We start from the raw sequence: 21,641 nt of genomic DNA, 5'->3' as shown, positions 1-21,641 counted from the left end.
AACACCAATATGGAATTATTTGTTCACGACGGACTCTGATGCAATAATAGTTGCTGATGTGCAAGCACTCGACAATGTAGAATGGCTGAAGAACTATCCTAACCACACACACTTATTAAACAATTATGTGGATTGGAGAGTGGCTGTATTTAAATGTTTAGAAACTTAAATGAAGGGCTACGGATGTAACCGTGGAAGAACATTTGCATACCGTGTGAGGTTAATTGACTAATACTGAAGTATCTTTTCATTTCTGTACCACAGGGTCCTTGGCATTATTCCTTTGAGAGTACTGTATTATATTTATTAACATTTTATCCCAGTATTTTAAATTTACCAGTCCTCAGCCCTGGAAGAATAAAAGATAAACAAATAAACAAACAGAACATTACCAAGGAAATAACATCTTTCTTTCTCTCTTTCAGCAATCTTGACACAGAAGAACTGTGTGGTGAGTATCTTCAAGACCAACCAAACTGCTGTAGCTTTGATTCAGAAAAAGGAGGCTGTAAGGTGATAAACTTATCACACGTTGGGGTTAAAAGCCTGGAAGGAAAGCAAACCATTGGGCAGAGTGGTCTGGGGTTTTCTTGTCTTGGAATTTGTCCCCAGTGTGCATGTTACTTAAACACTTGGGCCTGGTTCGTTTGCTCGAGACAAGAGAACTGGGCTGTACAGCAGTTTCAGGGAAACAAATTCTGTGTGTGCCAGCTGCAGCCTCTGTTTGCCTCCTAGTCACCACACAGCCTCTCCAACGCTGTGCCCTTGACATATAAAAGTAGCTTAGGTCCATATCTCTGCAGCTATTCTAGAAACTTAAATGCCTTTATGAAGAATATACAAGTGGGGAGAGAGAAGTATTTTCAAATGCATAGTCTACCTGCTTCTTCATTTATTTCTGTTGTCTTTGTGACTGGGAACTGAGGTCATAGATTAAAAATGGGAAAAGTAAAGAATCTGAAAATTATTCTTTGTTACGAAAATGGAACATTATGAAATGACCAGACTTGAAACAGATATATATGTCTCTACATGAGAGAATGTTTTATATTTTAAGATAAATGTGTCAAATAATGCTTTTGCTCAAGAATGGTTTTACTGTCTAGGCAGCCTGAAACATTTAAGTAGCTAGAAGAAAGGTTTTGGAAAATTCTCATTGAAATCACAGATATTTCCTAGATACTCTAGACATTTTACAATTTTAGCGCTCACCACAATCATCCAAATGGACATTTTCTGTCATTAAAGATTGGTAACCGTTCAGAAATCTGACAGATCATCACTGAGAGGCTTCACCAGGATAATGTGTCACAGTGCAGTTTCAAGGCAGCAACTGAACCAAACAAATGATAATCACTGGCCAGAGCTTTCAGATATTTCAGTGGCCGTTGGACTCTAGGCTTCCTGCATAACACCTGCACAATTTCCCTCCCAGTTCAGGGACAAGAATCCAGCTGAAGAAACAAGATGTGGTGCAGAAGCCAGGCGTTCTGGTAGCACAGGGAGCTAGGTTTCGGGAGATATGGGGAAACCCTACACAGTCACGGTAGCTTCAGCTTCATGAGAATTGCTGTGCTGAACAGACAAAAGCGTTCACAAGACCATGACACCAGGACATGTGATGAGCAGCAAAGCCCATGAAGGTCATGTTGTCGTCCATTCTCATGGATACACAACCCCGTCAGAGAGGGATGAGAAAGGGAAGGAGTGAGACACTGGAGACCCGCTTCTCTCAGACATCTAGGTACGGCAGGCCAACCGACGATTCTCTCCAATTGTTCACAAAATTCCCTTTATACTCAACCAACTTGTCTGCATAAGAAGAGCTCATTGAAAAATGAAATTATTAATATCTTTACGACTGAAAACATTTAGTGGCTATTGTCTGTCTTCTCTGTTGTCTGTCTGTCCTTAAGGAGTATCTCGCAAATCTCTCTTCTCCTAAAACTACTACATGTTAAAGCATAACTGTGATTCTCCACTCAATCACCCACACGGAATTTTGTTTGCCTTTCTCTATAATAATGAAATGTGATTAATCATCTACTCTGTACATGCTGGAGGATTTGAACGCTTCCCCCTCCCCCATAGTTTCAGCAAGAAAACTGATTGGACTTTAATTCAACAGAATTTCTTCCTATTTTTGAAATCCAGTGATTATATTCACAATCTTCTTAGAATCCTTTTCTCTGCTGTAGAATATGCATTTTATTTCTAGATTGCAGCTTCATTTCACATTACCTTTTGAATTTAAAATAAATATTTAAGTTGAATTTTAATGAGAGCCAGGGTTTCAGTGCCAGCAAGAGAATTATGAGGAGTCACATCTCATACAAGTTCCCTGTGGGCGTTGGAGGGGTGGGGTTTGATTGACATAGAACAGAGGTTTCGTGCACTTTCTCCTAGAAACCAATTGCAGATTCTAAGCATCTAGATCTTAGCTTCATTAAACCTTTGCTTAATTCATCAGTTAATTCAATTATGGACCTCAAAATCTATTAAAATATTACTTTAAAATAACTTTGCAATCCAACTCATGAGAGTAACATATAAATAATATTTTAATTAATAATGTTTTATCATCTGAGAATATAAACTGAAGGAGGATTAGAGAATGTGGGTAGTACCACCACAATGGACAAGGAAATTTTGATTATGTAAGGTTCTTCATGGTATATTTTTCCTGTTAAAGTTTTTCTGGGCTGATCCACACTTAACCCCCTTAGAAAAATCTTCAGCAGAAATTTCTATCTGACTATGTTGTTCAGACTACAGGGGATAAAGCTCTGTCTTTCACTTAGGGTTTTTTTTTCTGTTTTGTTTACATGCTGAGGAAGTCATTTAGATTTATGAGAATACTTCCTGGGATTATTTCCTATCTGGCTTTTGTTCTGACTTGGTCTTCGTAAGCCAGACCTGAAAGTTCAATTTGGAAGATTGACTTGCAGAATAAAATACCAAGTCCAACACTACTAATTCTGTGCAGTGGGGAAGAGAGAAAGCAGCCCCTTGTTGGCATTGTATTAGTGAAGGTATTGTAAATATGCACAGGAAGACACCGTGCTTCCTGGAAGCATGGTGCGTGTCATTGTGGCTTCTGGGATTAAAGGTGTGTTTCCATAACCCAGTCCTTAATGCTGAGCAGTGGGACTGTTTTACTCTCTGATCTTCAGGCAGTCTTTATTTACTTAAATACAACTGAAATACCACGACACTGAACCATAACCCCAAAATTTTGTTTTAGCAGATGAGGCTTCAATAATAATCTGAACTTGTAGCAAATTCCCTAAATTGATGCTTCCCAGACTCAAATGTACCCGTAAATCATCTGGTGTCCTATTTAAAACATATTTGTGAATTGACAGTCCCATGGGCCTGAGATGATGTGTTGTAACAAGTTTCAGCTGCTGGTCCACTGAGAAGCAAAACCAGTGAGGCTCCAGCAGACTCTGACACAGTCAAGTACACTAACCTAAACTTCAGAATGGAAGGCGGAACACTACCGGGGGGATGTTTACGGCTGGCCCAGCTTCCTCTCTCACCAATGGTCATAGGACCCTGAACTTCACCACCTCACTTAGCTCAAGCTGTTCTTCAGGGACGGCGTTATAGTTCCCTTCATTCTCAGAACTGGTCAACAACCGAGTGGTTGCTCCCTCTCTATCTACATGGGGAGCTGAGATGAGCAAATGTGTAAGAGGAAAATGCATAGCCAAAACTTAAAATAGCATTTCCTCCTTTCTTATGTCACCGATCCTTCCTTAAAGGGATTTCTATAGTGTTAGAGACGGGGGAATCAATGAGTATTTTGCTTTTAGGAAAAATATTTGATTTGTTTTTCTATGTATGTATAGACTGCCTTTTGGCAAGAATCAAGAATGTTTATAGTTCATTGTTTTTTATTCTCAGAAAAACTTATACATTGGGTATGATATCAGTCAACCGTCCAGTATTTTTGGACAAAGTCAAAAGTATTCCAGGCATGACTTGGACTTCCTAAGTACCTGGAGATGACCTTGACTCTCTAACCCTACTGTTTCCAACTCCTGAGTGCTGGGATTACAGACACACACCACGACAGATGGCTTCTGTGGTACTGTGAATGAAACCCAGGGCTTTGTGCATTTGGAACAAGTGTACTAGCCAACTGATTAACATCTCCAGCTCCACTTTTGTTAATACCAATGTCAGCAAATGTTCTATCTGTAGAATTAAATAGATTAACAAATCAGTTTTTATCAAACATATTACAATATACCAAAGAATTAAGTCTGCATGTGAGTTTATAGCATTTTACTGTAATTTTTAAATATGATACATTACAGAAATAAAGTAATAAATAGTAGTTCGTATCTGTATTACATTTCAACTGATTTCAAATTATTTTCTATTCCCTGTTTTCAGTTTAATCATGGCTTTTGAGGCATTACTTAATCCTAGCAATGGAAAAATATGATAAACATTGCTCCACTGAAATAAATGGCTGAAATTATCAAAAACCCCTCCTGGCAGAAGCGTATCCATGAGTAGAGCCACAACAGACCTCCCTGTGGTTGGTGGGACCAAGCGTTTAGGGAAAGCTGTCCTTCAGAAAAGTTTCCTAGAAGGAGCAATAACATTTTTACATTTTTTCTCAAATTGCTGTCCTATTGTGATCTATAATAATATACTATTGAGAATAGCGTTTTACTGAATCAACCTTGTCATCAAGCCCAGATTCATGTTTCCCTGAGGGTTTTTTTTTATGTGAGAAAGAACACTTTTGTGGATAATTATGACCAGCTAGGCTATTTTTCTTTTTCTGTTTTACCTTTCTAATGAAATTAGTATGCTGCTACCGTAATCTCGTCTGAAAGATTTCTGTTTTTCATTTATAGCCAACATTTTGCTTGCTGAATTAATAAAGTAGATTATCAACTGAGACTTTTGTCTTATGATTATCTAGACTCCACCATAAATTGATTTTAATGCTTTTACTTTACAGAATATTTTTCTCAGCACCTGGGAGAATACGAGAATGTACTGGCCGCACTTGAAGACCTGAATCTCTCCATCCTGAAGGCAATGGGCAAAACCAAGAAAGTAAGGACATGTCAGTGATTGCTCTCCAGAACAATATCTTCCTTGAAAAATATTTTTAAATCATATGCATTTCTCAGTGTATATTGAAAATACAGATTGCTTTTATCAGTGATGATTTTTTTATATTGACTGTATTATTAGCTCACAGGACAATTGCAAGCATCCACTAGGAACCAGAGACTATTTTGTACTGAGAATACAAAGATACCCTAGCTATTCCAGCAATTCTTAATATGATGGGAGTGCAAGATATGTAAACAAATGCGTTGCTATGTAACAGAGGACCCCAAGGTGGAATACTTAGTTCTCACGGAAGGAAGTAACACCTGAACAGATAGCAATTAAGATAATAGTCATTAGACAAAGGAAAGGAAACAGCAGTACAGAAATTCTGTATCAGGAAGGACCCAGGGCACTCGAGGACATAGAAATGAATAGTAAGACTAAGGTTCGGGAACAGGAGGGATTGACACAACATGAGATGAAGCCGAATTAGGGAAGGGCTGCATCTTTCACGATTGCCACCAAAGCTAAGAATGTAAGCCGACACACGAAATACAAGTAAACAGTATTTCAAGTAGAGATAGGAAATCCTTCAGGAAGAGCATGTGAGAAAACTAGGCTGTGGTTGAGGTAAGAATAGAATCAGGAAGATGGATAAGGAGGCTAGTTAACCAGTTCTGGTGAGAGATAATGGTATGAGGAGAACCAATTGGTGGGAACTTTGGAGGGAAAAAAAAAAATGAAGTGCACTTGGGTTTGGCACAGTGACTGTGGAATTTGGAGAAGTGTGAATCCAGGGGATCAAATGAGGGTGTATTCGGGATAAATCAAATCTTTGGCTTGGATACCTGCATAGTGACTTTACCTAGACAAAATGTTGAAAGAGGACCAGGTGTGAGGATGTAAGATCATAAGCTTTTATTGACTTTAAACTGCTTTCGTAGTGTCTAGAAGGATACAATTGAACACTGGAGAAAGAAATCTATTTCTCATAAATGCCATCTAGGGCTTGGGTTGCAATAAAGAACCTGAGCGATGTCATCGAGACAGAAGGGAATAACTACAGTGAGGTGAGGACCCAGCACTGTTCGGTCAGACAGTACAGCTCCTGATGGTGTTAGGAAGAGAATGATCCAGGATTGGGGACTGGGTAGGATCACACAGTACCCACAAGTTAAAAAGAGTATTTGAAGGTGTGGAGAGTGGTTCAATGTTGATTGCTATGTAGAAGTTAAGAGGCTAGAATTAAACTTTTCATTCAGTGAATCAAGTGGCACCTTAACATTTAAGATGCTTGACAGGTAAAATGTTTATGAAGCACATATGGAATTCCTGGGTAAAGACAACAAATCCACACCAAATCTATACCAAGAAACCTATAGCGAATCCTGATGTCATATGAACAACACTGAAATGAGATCCTTTAAAATGGCCACTTTTACAGCAACACAGTTTGGAAACAGTGCAGTAGATGGACATGAGGACAAGGTGCTGGCAGGACAGACACTGCTCTACTTGACCCACTGGGGAAGAGAGCCATAGGTTTACATAGGTGAAGAGAGACTAAAGGATCTGCTGCAGTAGTTGCCACCACAGCGGGGAGGGTGGTTCGTGGCAGGGCTGAGGCAGCCAGCTGTAGAGAATTAATATAAGAAGCACTTGGTTCTCAGATCACAGCCTCTGCCAGCAATGACTTCTTGTCTACAGAGACTGAAAACTGTAGCTATTTCAAGGTTCAGATGCTATCTCTGGTCTGAGGCAGTATTAGCCGTAAGTGAGGGATTAAGTAAACATTTGCATGGTAAGTGAAAGGCATCCAGTTTTCTTCTCACTAAACTCGGGGAGTTTTGGCAATATACCCTCAAGGGCAGATAGGGAGACTCTTCTTTTGAAAATCCTGACAGTACAAAATGACAAAACCAAAGACTCATGAGGAGGTATACTCTTCTCTAATACTGGTCAACATGTCCCTAACCTACTAGATACTAAATGTGCAATCTGTCAAGTAGAATCACTAGGCTTCTTATCGAGAGGGCAGAGATACCCATAGGAGGGAAAGAAAAGAAGAGCACTTGGAGACAGAAAAGAGTTAACATGGAAATTAAGCATAAAAATGAAATTTCAGAAATATTATCTTTAACCTCCTTATAAAAAGAGGAGACAATTCTACACTTATGAAGAAATAACAGACAACCCAAAGCAAGAAAGTGAATTAAGAGAGCAGAAATAATACTAGCAGATTTTTTTAGAAAAAGTTTAGAAAGTCTCCCCAAATGAAAAGCAAAGTAGAAATTTTAAGTATCACCCAATGATGTTTTTACCTATAACAAACGGTACAGAAGGCCCACAGCACAAAGAGGACAGAGGTGGAACCTAAAGCATTTTAACTTGCCTTCCGTGAGAGACTGAGAGCTGCAACCAACTTTAGCTTTTGGTAATTTATCTCCAGAAGTGGTCATTTAAAAAGCTATGCTGGTCGGGCGGTGGTGGCGCACGCCTTTAATCCCAGCACTTGGGAGGCAGAGGCAGGCGGATCTCTGTGAGTTCAAGACCAGCCTGGACTACTAGTTCCAGGACAGGCTCCAAAACCACAGAGAAACCCTGTCTCGAAAAACCAAAAAAAAAAAAAAAAAAAGCTATGCTGAACCCGTAGTGTGGGCTACTTGAAAGTTAGTAACAAGCAGTTGGCAAGATTGATGGTTGCCTGGGGTACACACTATGCCAGCTTGAGCAACATAGCAAGACTCTGTCTCGTGAAAACTAAAACAAGAAAGAATAAAAAGGCAATAGTTAGAGTACATCTCTAGAGCACTTCCTTAGTATTCAAGTTCAATTCCCAGTATTACCATTAAACAAATAAAAATCTGCTTGGTGGGCTGGAGAGATGGCTCAGTGGTTAAGAGCATTGCCTGCTCTTCCAAAGGTACTGAGTTCAATTCCTGGCAACCACATGGTGGCTCACAACCACCTGTAATGAGGTCTGGTGCCATCTTCTGGCCTGCAGACATACAGACAGACTATTGTATACTAAATAAATAAATAAATAAATAAATAAATAAATAAATAAATAAATAAATAAATCTGTGGGCCGGGCGGTGGTGGCACACGCCTTTAATCTCAGCACTCGGGAGGCAGAGGCAGGTGGATCTCTGGGAGTTCGAGGCCAGCCTGGTCTAGAAGAGCTAGTTCCAGGACAGGAACCAAAAAGCTACAGAGAAACCCTGTCTCGAAAATCAAAAATAAATAAATAAATAAATAAACAAATAAATAAATAAATAAATAAATAATAAAAAAAATCTGCTTGGTGAGTTGATTTTGATGTGAAATGTACCCTACAGAGTTATGTGTTTTAACATGTGATTCACAGCTGGCTTCCCTGCTTTGGGAAGTTGTTGAACTTTTAGGAGGTAAAGCCTCCCTGGAGATGTTGGTCACCAGGTGAACACCCTGAGGTTTTATAGCCCTGTTCCTCTTCCTACCTGCTCTTTATGTCTGTTCTGCCAAGAGCCAAGGGTCCCTCAGCCCACTTCTGTCACCATGACATCAAGCACCACTGTGCTTTTTCCTGCATGGCAGACTATGTCACTTCAAACTGTGAGCCAAGACAGATCCATCCCTTCTTACTTTGCTCCATGTTATGTAGGTGGAAACAGCAACAAGAAAATCAGCTAGCACAACATGGCTCTCCTCTTCATTCTTTAGGTCTTATCTTTAATGGCCTCACACAGAGCTTGTCCTGCTGCTCTGTCTACAAAGTTCAACTGTTACAAAATCACTTGTTTGTTGCTATTGACTAACTCAGTGAGTAGTTATCAGAAACTATGTAATGACAAAATGTGTCTGTAGGAAATAAAAGCAATGCATTTATTTTATTTACTTATTTTACCTGTCACACTTACCTTAAGGCTGAACAGATCCTTATGATTTAAATTTTATTGATGTATTAAATAAATGTTTTGGTTAAATGAGCATTTGTACACTAAAAATGAAAAAAAATTAATTCCTTTGAGAAAAAAAATCTTCTAAATTCTAGAAGCTTTCAAGTTTCATTGACTAGGAAGGTAAACCAGATACATAATCTTTTGTATGTTCATACAAATATACACTAGAATCCTGTTTTTCCCCTATGCCAATACAATGAAACTTTGTGACATTTAAACCATGGCCATTCTCTTATTTTTATTAAGTTGCATTTTTTCTTGGCATTGACCCTTAGAATGTGTTTGATTTATGTAATACAGCTCAATCTATGAAAGCATTTTTATAAAAGAAAAAATGAAACAGTAGAAAATAAATTTAGAAGCTATATCTTATTATGGCAGCTTAAAGACAGATGAAATTCAGGGTCCCGACACCTTTTAAGCCGCTGGTGACCTGTTATCCTCTGTGTGCTGCCAGCATGAAGAAGCCTACTGACAGGCAGCCAGCATTTCTCTTTGAGAAACTTGGTATATTTTTATCCAGATGAAAAGTACTTCTCAGTCAGCAGGGCTGACATTCCAGGCTATGTGTGATATCTTGACTGTCAGCCTATCTGTTTCCCATATCAGAGCGAGATAAAGTGGATTCTACCTGTTTAACTCAGACCCCAGGAAATGACTCCGGACAGTTACAGTGTAGCGTGGATAGTACCCTTTTTCTCTTCTTCCCCTGTGCTTCCTTATCTGGGACAGAAGAAATAAGGTAAAACCCTACACGGTCATTGACAGGTGTCAAGGTAGGGAAAACTAGAACCCTCATCCAATATTGACAAACTGTCAATTCGTTTTTTTCTTTTGATAGAGAAAGTGATAAGCTACCTTATAACATCAATTTGTAGTATGAGTGTAACTCTAAAATGAAAATGTAGAATTCTTATGCAGCCAAAGCTTATTAGCTGTTGTTATGCAAATATGTGATATTCCTGCTTGCTGATTATTAAAGCTTAGAAGATTATCATAAACTAAAATGAAGAATAGTGGTTTTGAAGTGATATTTGGAATGTGGCAGTTATCATATTGAATGTTTCTATGGGAATTCCCAAATTTAAAATATGCTTCTATAATATTTAATCTAGAATTCAACTTTAAGCAAGAACATCTTATGTACATCTTCAGTGTTTAGGAAAAATGGTCATTTTCTAGAGCTGTTGGACAGCTGTCATTCTTAGTTCTACCTGCCTTTGAGGTCACTGCTGCCTTTTTCTCTGGCAACTCTAGACCCCTTCGTCTCAAACTTTCTGTATCTCAGTATCTCCATTTTCCTAGTACTTAGCATCTAAGCTTCTGAGGCCTGTATTTCTTGCACTATTTTAATAATACAGTGGTTTCTAAGTTTTATTATTAATACAAAATGAATAAATATTCATGATTCTTTTTTCAGTATGAGGAATATATGATAATTACTACAGTGGTGCTAGGATTTCTCATGAAAGAAAAATATCCCTCTTTCACTCAAAGTGTGAGCAGTGAAGTGATGTGTCAGATACTGAAGTGCCCATTTAGGCTCACAGAAGACAGGCATTTCATCCTTCTTGTTTCATAATTATCTTTTACATGTTCTCTAAAATAAGATGGAAATCAACTCTTGATAAAATATTTTCCGAACAGCTTATCTGCTATTCAGTTTGTTCCATGGCACTTCTAAGTAGGTGTGTGTATTGAGGAGGCCATGGATAGCACAGGCCTGGGAAATGTGTGTATTGAGGGGATACAGACAGGACAGACTTGGGAAATGTGTGCATTGATGGGATACAGATAGCACAGGCCTGGGAAATGTGTGTAGTGCAGGGGCCACAGATAGCACACACATGGGAAACGTGAGTTTGTATAGTGAGGCTATGGACAGCACAGACATGGTGTGTGTGTGTGTGTGTGCGTGTGTGTGTGTGTGTGTGTGTGTAATGAGGAGGCTACTGTTAACATGGAGGGTCTTGAGACCACAGACATAGACCAGCAGAAGAGAAGCTCTGACCCAGGTTCTAGTTTTAGAACCTTCTATGCAGACTTCTGCCCAGTACTTGGCAAAGGGAAACACTAGGCTCCTAGAGAGATCACTGAATTAAAGCAGAACCCTTTGCAACAAGCTCCACATACAGCTGACTCAGAAACTAAGCTGTCCTAGGCAAAAGACCCCACTGCCTCTGCCTGGGCAAAGAGGGACAGAACCCATGGGAGCACCAGTGAATGTGACTTTTAAGGTGATGTAAAGGTGAGAAGAGTTTACTGATATTATTCATGAGGTGATGTGGGCATTAATTCATGCAAGGATCATCAGCAAGGTGTTGGCTGAAGGGATCGAGAGCAGACCTCACTGTAAAGGCTAGGCTGACTCAGGACTTGGATTGCTTCTCCCTTGACAACCATGGCTCCCGGGCTTTCTTGCCATTGCCAAAGCCCACCTTACCCTGGTGGCTGCTGTGACTTCCTACACCAAGTTACCAGATGAAGGCCATGTGCTCTTCTTTGTTGCCAGCACAGTGCTTGAGAACCTGCGAGAAAAGGGCAATGAGGGTGCTGGAGAGATGACTCCAAGGCTAAGAGCACTCACTACTCCTGCCGAGGACCCAGGTTCAGCTCACAGCACCCAAGTGAGGCAGTTCACAAATGCCCGTCACTCTAGTTCCAGGGGTCCCAGCATCCTCTTCTGGTCTCCACAGGCATCTTTACAGAGGCAGTGCACAAACAAGCAGTCGTACCTGCACACACTTAAATACACTTAGAAACTAAGATAAGGAAATAAAGCCTAGAAAAAACAGAGTTTAGGAATAGTGGTCTATACCAGTTATCATTTACATAAGTATTAGGAGTTTTTAGTATTCTTTAATGTGCATTAATTTGTTTTCTCTTCTTTATAATTAATATTTTGTTAGCATAAAAATAATGATTTTTATATATGTATTGTATTATACTCTATCTTTCATTCATTCGTCCCTGCCTTCCTCATCATTCCTGTCCTGGTCTTGATGATCTCCATCCTCACCACAAGTAAATGGAGACTGCACGTTTGTTTCCCTGCCACACAGACCTGAATAATCACACAGAAACTATATTAATTACAACACTGTTTGGCCAATGGCTTAGGTGTATTTCTAGCTAGCTCTTATATATTAAATTATCCCATTTCTATTAATCTTTCTATTAATCTATATATCGCCATGAGGCTGTGACTTAAGGGTAATGTTCTGGTATCTTTCTCCTTTGGTGGCTACATAGTTTCTTCTTTCTCCTTACATTCAGTTTAGTTTTCCTGCCTATCTATATTCTGCCCTGCCATAGGTAAAAGCAGCTTCTTTATTAACCAGTGGCAATAAAAAAAATCATACCATACAGAAGAAAATCTCACATCATCTCCCATTTTCTGTCTAAATAAAAAGGAAGGCTTTAACTTTAACATTGCATAATTACATACAACAAAACAATTATCAAACAAGAATAACTATAGCACAATTAATAAAAACACAGATGCAGATATTGGGGTTCAACTTGAAGGCCAGAAAAGCAAAACTGCCAGCCACTGGCTCTTATCTCTACCTTTGTCTGAAATGGTGATCCTGCCTCTAGAAATCCCAGAATGAGACTGTACTTGAGAGCTATCTCCTCCCACCTAATATTCCTTTTTAGGGCTGTGTTTAAAGTTGTACACCACTCCCACCCAGTTTCTATGACAAACTAGTGTGACTCCTGGGATTAAAGGTGTGTGTCACCACTGCCTGGTCTGTGACCAGTGGGGCTGTTTTACTCTCTGATCTTCAGGCAAGCTTTATTTATTAAAATACAAATGATATACAACTACAAATCACAGTTACAATATTTAGTCTATTTGTGTCTGGCAAAATTAAAGTATCATCTATTTTATCTTTTTGAGTCTTAAATTTTATATCTATCTTTTATTATAACCATGGAAAACTGTAACTATCTGTCTTTAACTTCATCAAAGATCCCAGGATATAAAATTACCTAAGAAAACAGGAAATACATTGTAAGAAACTTCCAAAACCCTAGAAAAATAAAGGGTAAAGACAACTTGCTGCCTGGACAGTCACCCTAAGTTCTTCTGTAATGTTGGATTATCCTTCTTCAGCCTACAGGCCCATAGTAGCTGGCAGACTTTTTCATGAAGCAGGAAATTTGAAAGACTATTTCAACTATATTGGCAGTTTGTCAGTCACTTTCTTCTTTGTCCTACAGAATGTCTGGCAGAATCTTTGATGAAGCAGGAACCCTGAAGGACTGACTCATCTTCTTTAGGCAAATTTAGCAGCCATTTTTCTGTGGGTTCTGCATGTCCAATTCATACAGTATACCATCAAGCAGTATAGGCAAAAGCAGTTTCTTGCCCAAATGGCTAGCCTTGTAAATTGAAGGCAAATTGCATAACGAGATTCTTTAGTACCCATCAGCCTCTCTGAAGTAATTGGTGCTGCCAGCAGCAGACATGTCTCATTGTCAAGAAAAATCTAAGTTTTTAAAATTCTTTAAATGCCATATTTTGTGGGTCTTTGAAGTGTTGAAGAGTATCTCTCTAACTGAAATATATCTCTGTATATCTAGAATAGCTAACAGGACTATAAGTTTGACTATTATAAATACTTATCTGTTAATCTGCAATTTTAATTTTACATTACATTTCTAAATAAACTGTATAAACATAATACCTTAAACAAGAATAGAAATTTACATAAAACAAAATTGACCTTAAATTTGTATCAATAGACCAAGATCCATACCAATGTAAAATATTCATTTCTATATCATATTTCTCCCCTTATTTAGAAAGAGATTGACTGTGACCATCAACCACTTAAAATCAACCCTCTTTAAATGAAAATAAACATTTATAAACAGTCATTTTAGGAATTTTCATGTTGTTTCTCCAAATTGTGTCCTGCTGTTTATTGGGCAAAGATTTTTAGGGTTCACAGAGACTGTTTGCAAGGTCAAGTTCCATTAGATCACATTAGCCTGGAAGGAATCCACAGGTTCTCATCTTCTGTGGAAACAAAAGCAGATCTTCTTTTTCAAAGCAACATATCCTTAAAATATGTTGGTTTTTGCTTAGCAGCCCCCAGAATCAAGTGTTTTTCAGCAGATAACTCATTCACAGTGAAAAAAAATTCAAAGAAAACACAATAGTATATATAATCTAGATGCTACATGTATATTCCATCTTTATGTGACTTATTTTTTCACTCTATTACTTTTTAATATTTATTCTATTATCTTACTCCTTTAATCTATGACTGTTTTCCTTTGGGTGCCAGAATGTAACATAATTAAAGGAGATCCACAAGTAATATGGACTTAGAGTATCTTTACTTGTATACCAAGAGTGGTATAGACTTGGTCATATGGTATTTCTATCTTTAAGTTTCTTAGAAACCTCCACAAGGGTTTCTATGGTGACTGTACAAGTTTACATTGCCACCAGCAATGAATAAATGGTTCCTCTTCCCCCACATCCTTGCCGACATTTGTTGGCATTCATGTCGTTCAACGTCTTGATGTAAGGCCTTCCAAACTGGATAAGACAGGATCTCAAAGCCATTTTAATTTACGTTTTCCTGATGGCTAAGGATAATAATATCTTTTCAAATATTCATTGGCCATTTGCAAATCTTCTTTTAAAAGATGCCTAGGTAGTTCCTTATTCTTTGATTGGACAATTTACTGACTATTGAGATTCTTTATGTAGTTTACATAGTAATATGTCTGATATACAGTTAGTTAGGAGGATTATTTTCCATTCTTTAGATTGTTTCTTTGCTATGACGAATGTTTCTTTTGTGATACAGAAGATTCTAATGTCACAGGATCCTATTTGTCAATTCTCATGTTGTTTCCTAAGCTTCTGCAGTCCTTTCCAAAAAGACTGTGGTTATACATATGTCTTGAAGTATTTTTCCAGTTTCAAGGTCTCAGGTCTTATATTAAAGTCATATTTTGAATTGATTTTTGTGCAGGGTGACCTGAGAAGATACAACAAGTGTTTTAATGCTTTTGTAGAACATTAATCTTCCTCTATGGTCAAGAATATGGCATGGTTTAAAAATCTTCCAGGGGATTCTGAGTTTGTTGGATAGAAAATTCTCTAGAACCTTCCAGCACTAAGAAATGTCAAAAACAAAATTAGATATATGTAAAATGAATAAAACATAAAAACAAGAGCATCTGTTAAATGAATAATCACAAATAAAGTCAATACTATGAAAAACGTGACCAAATCACAAATAAAGTCAATACTATGAAAACCGTGACCAAAAATTTATAAACTGAAAATACATGGGATGAAAAAAATAGAAGAGAAGAAAGATTACACAATAGTTGGAAAGGCATAAGAAAAATTTGATATATATATATATATATATGGAGGAGTGAAATATTAAAACAAAAGTTTCTGTGGTTAAATTATAATAGGGTTAAAATGCTACTTTTATGCAGCAAAAGAAAGAACAAGAGTGGAAGCCTGGGTGGCGGGTGGGGCTGGAAACAGAGAAAGAGGTTGTTAGGTCAGATGGAGGCAGGACAGCCTGATGGCGGTCGCTTATCTTTTCCTGTGGTTTATGCTGATATTGAGCCCGGATTGGACATCTCTCCACTGCCTGCCTGAGCTCTCTCCACTTCAGTGATTACCTCCTGTGCAAACCAAGGGCCTTGCTGTCTTCACTTAGTTTGAAGCCTATGATTTCTCCACCTTCCTCTAACTCCAGATTGTACCCCCATTGAGTGGCTGGTATTCTAGCTGGGAAGTGTCTTCCAGGTGCATTGGAAGTAGGAAAAAAACAAGCACTACAAACTATACAGGTGAAAGAACTAGTTTTTACTTCTGTGTCTGCTAACTGTTGGTCTTCCTAGTGAAGGGATGCAGCGGTGAGTGTCCAGTTCTCCACTGGAGCTGCAAAGGTTTCAGACTACAGTAGTGAGGGACAGGAGCCTATCACTCCACTGACAGCAAATTCAGGCCTATCAAACCCAGAGTTTGTCTCAGTTGTTGAGGTCTGAATTCAAGAAAGAATTCTCCTTGCTGCTTCAGCCTAGCTTCCTACCACAGGTGCTTCCAACTGTCTCCTTGACTTCTGCCTTATCCTGGGACTGCAGCAGGGAAAGGTCAGACTCTGTAACGCAAGATCCTTCCACATTTCTGGTCCCCTCTAGAGCACAGTTTTCAACAACAGATTCTTTCTAAGCACAGCATGCAGCCACTGCCCTGCAATCCCACAGAGAGATCCTCTCCATAGTTCATCGTTTTCTCTCCATCGTCTGCAGCTTTGGATATGGTTCCTACTCCATCTTTTCCACTGGGCAACCGTGGGTCTAGAGCCGTGTTTGGATTGGTTGTCTTCCTTCAGTGGGTCGCTGTAGATAGAGGCTGCTTGTTTGTCCCCAACCACCCAGACCTGAAATAATCACAAAGAAATTGTACTAATTACAACACCGTTTGGCCTATTAGCTTATGCATATTTCTAGCTAGCTCTTACATCTTAAATTAACACATTTGTATTGATCTGTGTATCACCACGTGGCTGTGACCTACCAGTAAGTTTCCATCCAGCATATCTGTCTCCTGTGGCAGATACATGGCGACTCTCTTACTCCACCTTATTTCTCCCAGCATTCAGTTTAGTTTTCCCTTCTAATTCTATTCTACCCTGCTATAGGCCCAAGCAGCTTCTTTATTCATTTACCAATAAAAGCAACACATATACAGAAGGACCTCCCATCTCAGGTAACCTAACCTGTCCTCTCTCAACACTTTTCACTGCCTTTGTGGGTTTCAGGAGACTTTCTCATGAAAATGAGGCCCTTCTCTTTTTTTTTACTGACTCTCTTTAACCCTATCACTTGGAAGTAACTTCTATTCCCCCACCTCCCTCACAAGTTTTAGTTGTTCTTGGTTCTCTCTTAGTGAGGCACGCTACACAAGTGGTAATATTCCCATTTCAGGAATGCAGAAACGGGCACGTATTTGTTGTTTGTTTGTTTTTATTGAGCTATGTATTTTTCTCCACTCTCCTGCCTTCCTCCTCCCCTTCTTCCCTCTCCCAATTACTCAGAAGATGCTATCATTTTTTTACTTCCCATGGAGATTGATCCATGTATGTCTCTCTTAGGGTACTTTGTTATCTAGGTTGTTTGGGGTTGTGGACTGTAGGTTTGTTTTTCTTTGCTTTATGTTTAAAAGCCATTTATGGATGAGTACATATTATATTTATCTTTCTATGTCTGAGTTACCTCACTCAATATGGTGTTTTCTAGATCCATCCATTTGCCTGCAAATTTTAAGATGTCATTTTTTTCTGCTGAGTAGTACTCCATTGTGTAAATATACCACGTTTTCTTTATTCATTTTTGGATCAAGAGGCATTTAGGCTGTTTCCAGGTTCTGGCTGTTATAAATAATGCTTCTGTGAATATAGTCAAGCAAATGTCCTTGTGGTATGATTGAGCACCCTTTGGATATATACCCAAATGTGGTATTGTTGGGTCTTGAGCTAGGATGTTTCCTAATTTTTAGAGAAATCACAATACTGGTTTCCAATGTGATTGTACGAGTTTGCACTCCCACCAGCAATGGAGGAGTGTTCCCTTTATCCCACATTCTCTCCAAAATAAGTTGTCATCAGTGTTTTTGATCTTGGCCATTCTTACAGGTGTAAGATGGAATCTGAGCTGTTTTGATTTGCATTTCTCTGATGTCTAAAGATGTTGAGCATTTCCTTAAGTGCCTTTCAGCCATTTTAGATTCCTCTGTTGAGAGTTCTCTGTTTAGGTCTGTACCCCATTTTTTATTGGATTATTCGTTCTTTTGATGACAAATTTCTTGAGTTCTTTGTATATTTTGGAGATGAGCCCTCTGTCCAATGTGGATAGGCTGCCATTTTGTCTTGTTGACTGTGTCCTTTGTTTTACAGAAGCTTCTTAGTTTCAGGAGGTCGCATTTACTAATCATTGCTCTCAGTGTCTATGCTACTGGGGTTATATTTAGGAAGTAGTCTTCTGTGCCAGTGTGTTTAAGTGTATGAAACATCACCCTTCACAATAGCCACAAATAATATAAAATGTCTTGGAGTAACTCTAGCCAAACAAGTGGAAGACCTGTATAAGAAGAACTTTAAATCTTTGAAGAAAGAAATTGAAAAAAGACACCAGAAAATGGAAAGATCTCCCATACTTTGGAATAGGTCGAATTAACATAGTAAAAATGGCAATCTTACCAAAAGCAATCTACAAATTCAATGCAATGCCCATCAAAATTCTTCACAAACCTTGAAAGAACTATACTCAGCTTCATATGGAAAGGCAAAAAACTTAGGATATCCAAAACGATACTATATTATAAATACATATAAATACTATAAATATAGAATAAAGGAACTTCTGGAGGCATCACAAACCCTGACTTCAACCTCTACTACAAAGCTACAATACTGATAACAGCCAGGTACTGACATAAAAACAAATAGGAGGACCAATGGAACCAAATCAAAAACCCAAATATCAATCCACACTCCTACGAACACCTGATTTTTGAAAAAGAAGCAAAAAATATAAAATGACAAAAAAAAGCATCTTCAACAAATGTTGCTGGCATAACTAAATGCCAACATGTAGAAGAATGAAAACAGATCCCTATCTATTGCCATGTACAAAACTCAAGTCCAAATGGAACAAAGACCTCAACATAAAACCAACCACACTGAACCTCATAGAAGTCACTTGATTTTTAATAGGTTTATTGAGCCCAAAGGGGTACATTTTAACCAGGAAATTTTCATTTACCTTTTAATATACATTTTTTACATGTTTGTTTGTGTGAATATTGTTGTGTAGGGGTGTGAGAACATACACGTGGTGCTGCATGTGTGTGGATCAGTGGGCGTTTCTACCCCCCTGGCTTTGTGTCAGAAGTAACAGTCTTGTTCCCTGACAAACCTGCATCTCCTAAAATTACAGAACAATATTCTCACTTCCAGATACATAGCGCATTCTGAAATGTGGACTGAGGACCCCCCGTTGATTTTCTTTTCTTTTTTTTTTCATTATTTGCAGATGATATGATAGTATACATAAGCGACCCCCAAAACTCCACCAAAGAACTTTTACAGCTGATAAACACCTTTAGTAATGTGGCAGGATACAAGATCAACTCCAAAAAATCAGTCGCCCTCTTATACACAAAAGATATAGAAGCAGAGAGGGAAATCAGAGAAGCTTCACCTTTCACGATAGCCTCAAACAGCATAAAATATCTTGGGGTAACTCTAACCAAAGAAGTGAAAGATCTATTTGACAAGAACTTTAAGGCATTGAAGAAAGAAATTGAGGAGTATACCAGAAAATGGAAGGACCTCCCTTGCTCTTGGATTGGGAGGATCAACATAGTAAAAATGGCAATCCTACCAAAGGCAATTTATAGATTCAATGCAATCCCCATCAAGGTCCCATCAAAATTCTTCACAAACCTTGAGAGGACAATAATCAACTTTATATGGAAAAACAAAAAACCCAGGATAGCCAAAACTATCCTATACAATAAAGGATTGTCTGGAGGCATTACCATCCCTGACTTCAAACTCTATTACAGAGCTACTGTGATGAAAACAGTGTGGTACTGGCATAAAAACAGAGAAGTCGACCAATGGAATCATATAGAAGACCCGAATTTTAACCCACAAACCTATGAACACCTCATCTTTGATAAAGGAGCCAAAAGTATACAATGGAAGAAAGAAAGCATCTTCAACAAATGGTGCTGGCATAACTGGATGTCAACCTGTAGAAGAATGAAAATAGACCCATATCTATCACCATGCACAAAACTCAAGTCCAAATGGATTAAAGACCTCACTATCAGTCAGAACACATTGAACCTAATAGAAGAGAAAGTGGGAAGTACCCTACAACAGATGGGCACAGGAGATCGCTTCCTATGTGTAACCCCCGTTGATTTTCTATTCCTAAGATTTTCCCCTCTGTTATGCCATTTTTATATAAATTTTCCTGGTTTTTTTTTTACTCTCTACAAATACATTTCATTAACATCGTTACCTTTTTATTAAATTTTGAAAGAACTATGTAGAGTTTATTCCCCTTGTCTTTAAGGTACACGCATTATTTTTTATTTAGTCAATCTTCCTTTTATCTCTTAGTAAATTTTTTATAATACTTAATACAGGTTCAGGCATTTTCTCTTCAATCAACCCATTGATTTTATGTTTTGGTCTCTGTTATAAATGGTGTTTTTCTCCATCTTTACAGCTTAGCACTGCTATGATATTGGGAAGTGACTGATTGCAACAGATGTGCCTAGCTCCACCAGCCACTCTGATGAGTAGCTAGTGATGTGGGCTTTAGCCCTGACGTCTGTTGCCACTATAAATCTTGTGCATCTTTCAGGAAAACTCACAAATCTTCCACAAATCATGGTCTTCACTTCTTCTCGCGTCTTCCCCCATGTTTCTAATCAGAAACTTGCAAGTTTACATCATTGTTATTCTATAAGGTGTCAATCCTACTTCAGTGCCAGTGCCAGAAGGAGGCAATCAATTTCTCTCTGTCTCTCTGTCTCTGTCTCTCTGTCTCTCTCTGTCTCTGTCTCTCTCTCTCTCTCTCTCTCTCTCTCTTTCTCTTAGAATGTTGTACAAGCCAGGTATAGTTTTAAGTTAAGCTACAAAATATTACATATCCACACATGTTTAAAACTTCAGTGCATCCTTATATACTTTAATTCAAAATATACAAAATAAGAAAACATGAACAAAATAAAAATGTGCATTAAAATAATTAGTAATAATCTACGCAAACAATAAATATAGTTGCTGTTAAATAAAGGGAGAGATCAGAGTCGCCCGAGTGGTCATGAATGAGTAAGTCTGGCATGAGAACCTAAGGAGGTGTAGAATTTTAATCAAGAAAGGCTAGAAGAGCCAGTCAGTGATGACATTTCTTTGACCTTTTGAAGAGACACTTCTCAAGGCTGGTTCTGCTAGACACACTCTCTCGTGAACAGAAAAGTTGTCACTTTGAGTGGATGGAATCAAAGCACACAAAGGTGCAATTTACCAAGTTCGGTTCTATTTACTGTTTCTTCAATGAGTATATAACAGGCAAGCGATGAGCTTGCAAGTCATCTTGAGTTGAAATGATTTAGAATAATTCAAGAGTCCTCGCGGGTACAGCTCAGTGGCAGAGCTTTCTAGCATTCAAAATTTGATCCCTAGCCTGTAAATGCCAAAGAGAAACAAATGGTTAACCAATTGCTAGAACTGTGAGAGAAGCCCCACTGAAGCAGGGGACCCCATTAATTATGTTTTGTGATTGCATTCTATTTGTTGATAGTCTCCCCAGATTTCCCAACCCTTTGCTTCCTCCCTCAACCTCAGTCAGTACCAAGAACTAAAGAAAATTTTTATTTTATATCATGTACTTACAGTTTTTGAATAATGATTTCCTTTATGTGGGTTTTTTTTTTATTGAGAAAGGGAAAAAAAAGTTTCCCCCTCCTCCCAGCCTCCCATTTCCCTCCCCCTCCTCCCACCCTTCTCCCCCTTCCCCCACTCCTCTCCCCCTCCCTCTCCA

The 21,641-nt window shown here is 38.5% G+C and overlaps 1 protein-coding gene across 1 annotated transcript in view; it reads left to right on the top strand.

The window, feature by feature from the left end:
• The window catches only part of Necab1 (N-terminal EF-hand calcium binding protein 1), a 149,356-nt gene that overhangs the window by 66,286 nt on the left and 61,429 nt on the right, over positions 1–21,641 (top strand). Inside the window, exons 4-5 of the mRNA XM_005362331.3 lie at positions 426–451; positions 4,985–5,082. Of these exons, the coding sequence (XP_005362388.1) occupies positions 426–451; positions 4,985–5,082 (124 nt within the window). The remainder of the gene's footprint in view (positions 1–425; positions 452–4,984; positions 5,083–21,641) is intronic.

The sequence above is a fragment of the Microtus ochrogaster genome, linkage group LG5 (genome assembly GCF_000317375.1).
Source record: "Microtus ochrogaster isolate Prairie Vole_2 linkage group LG5, MicOch1.0, whole genome shotgun sequence".
NCBI classification, from domain to species: Eukaryota; Metazoa; Chordata; class Mammalia; order Rodentia; family Cricetidae; genus Microtus; species Microtus ochrogaster.
The sequence above is the reverse complement of the archived record's forward strand: the minus strand, read 5'-3'. Positions and strand labels throughout refer to the sequence as shown.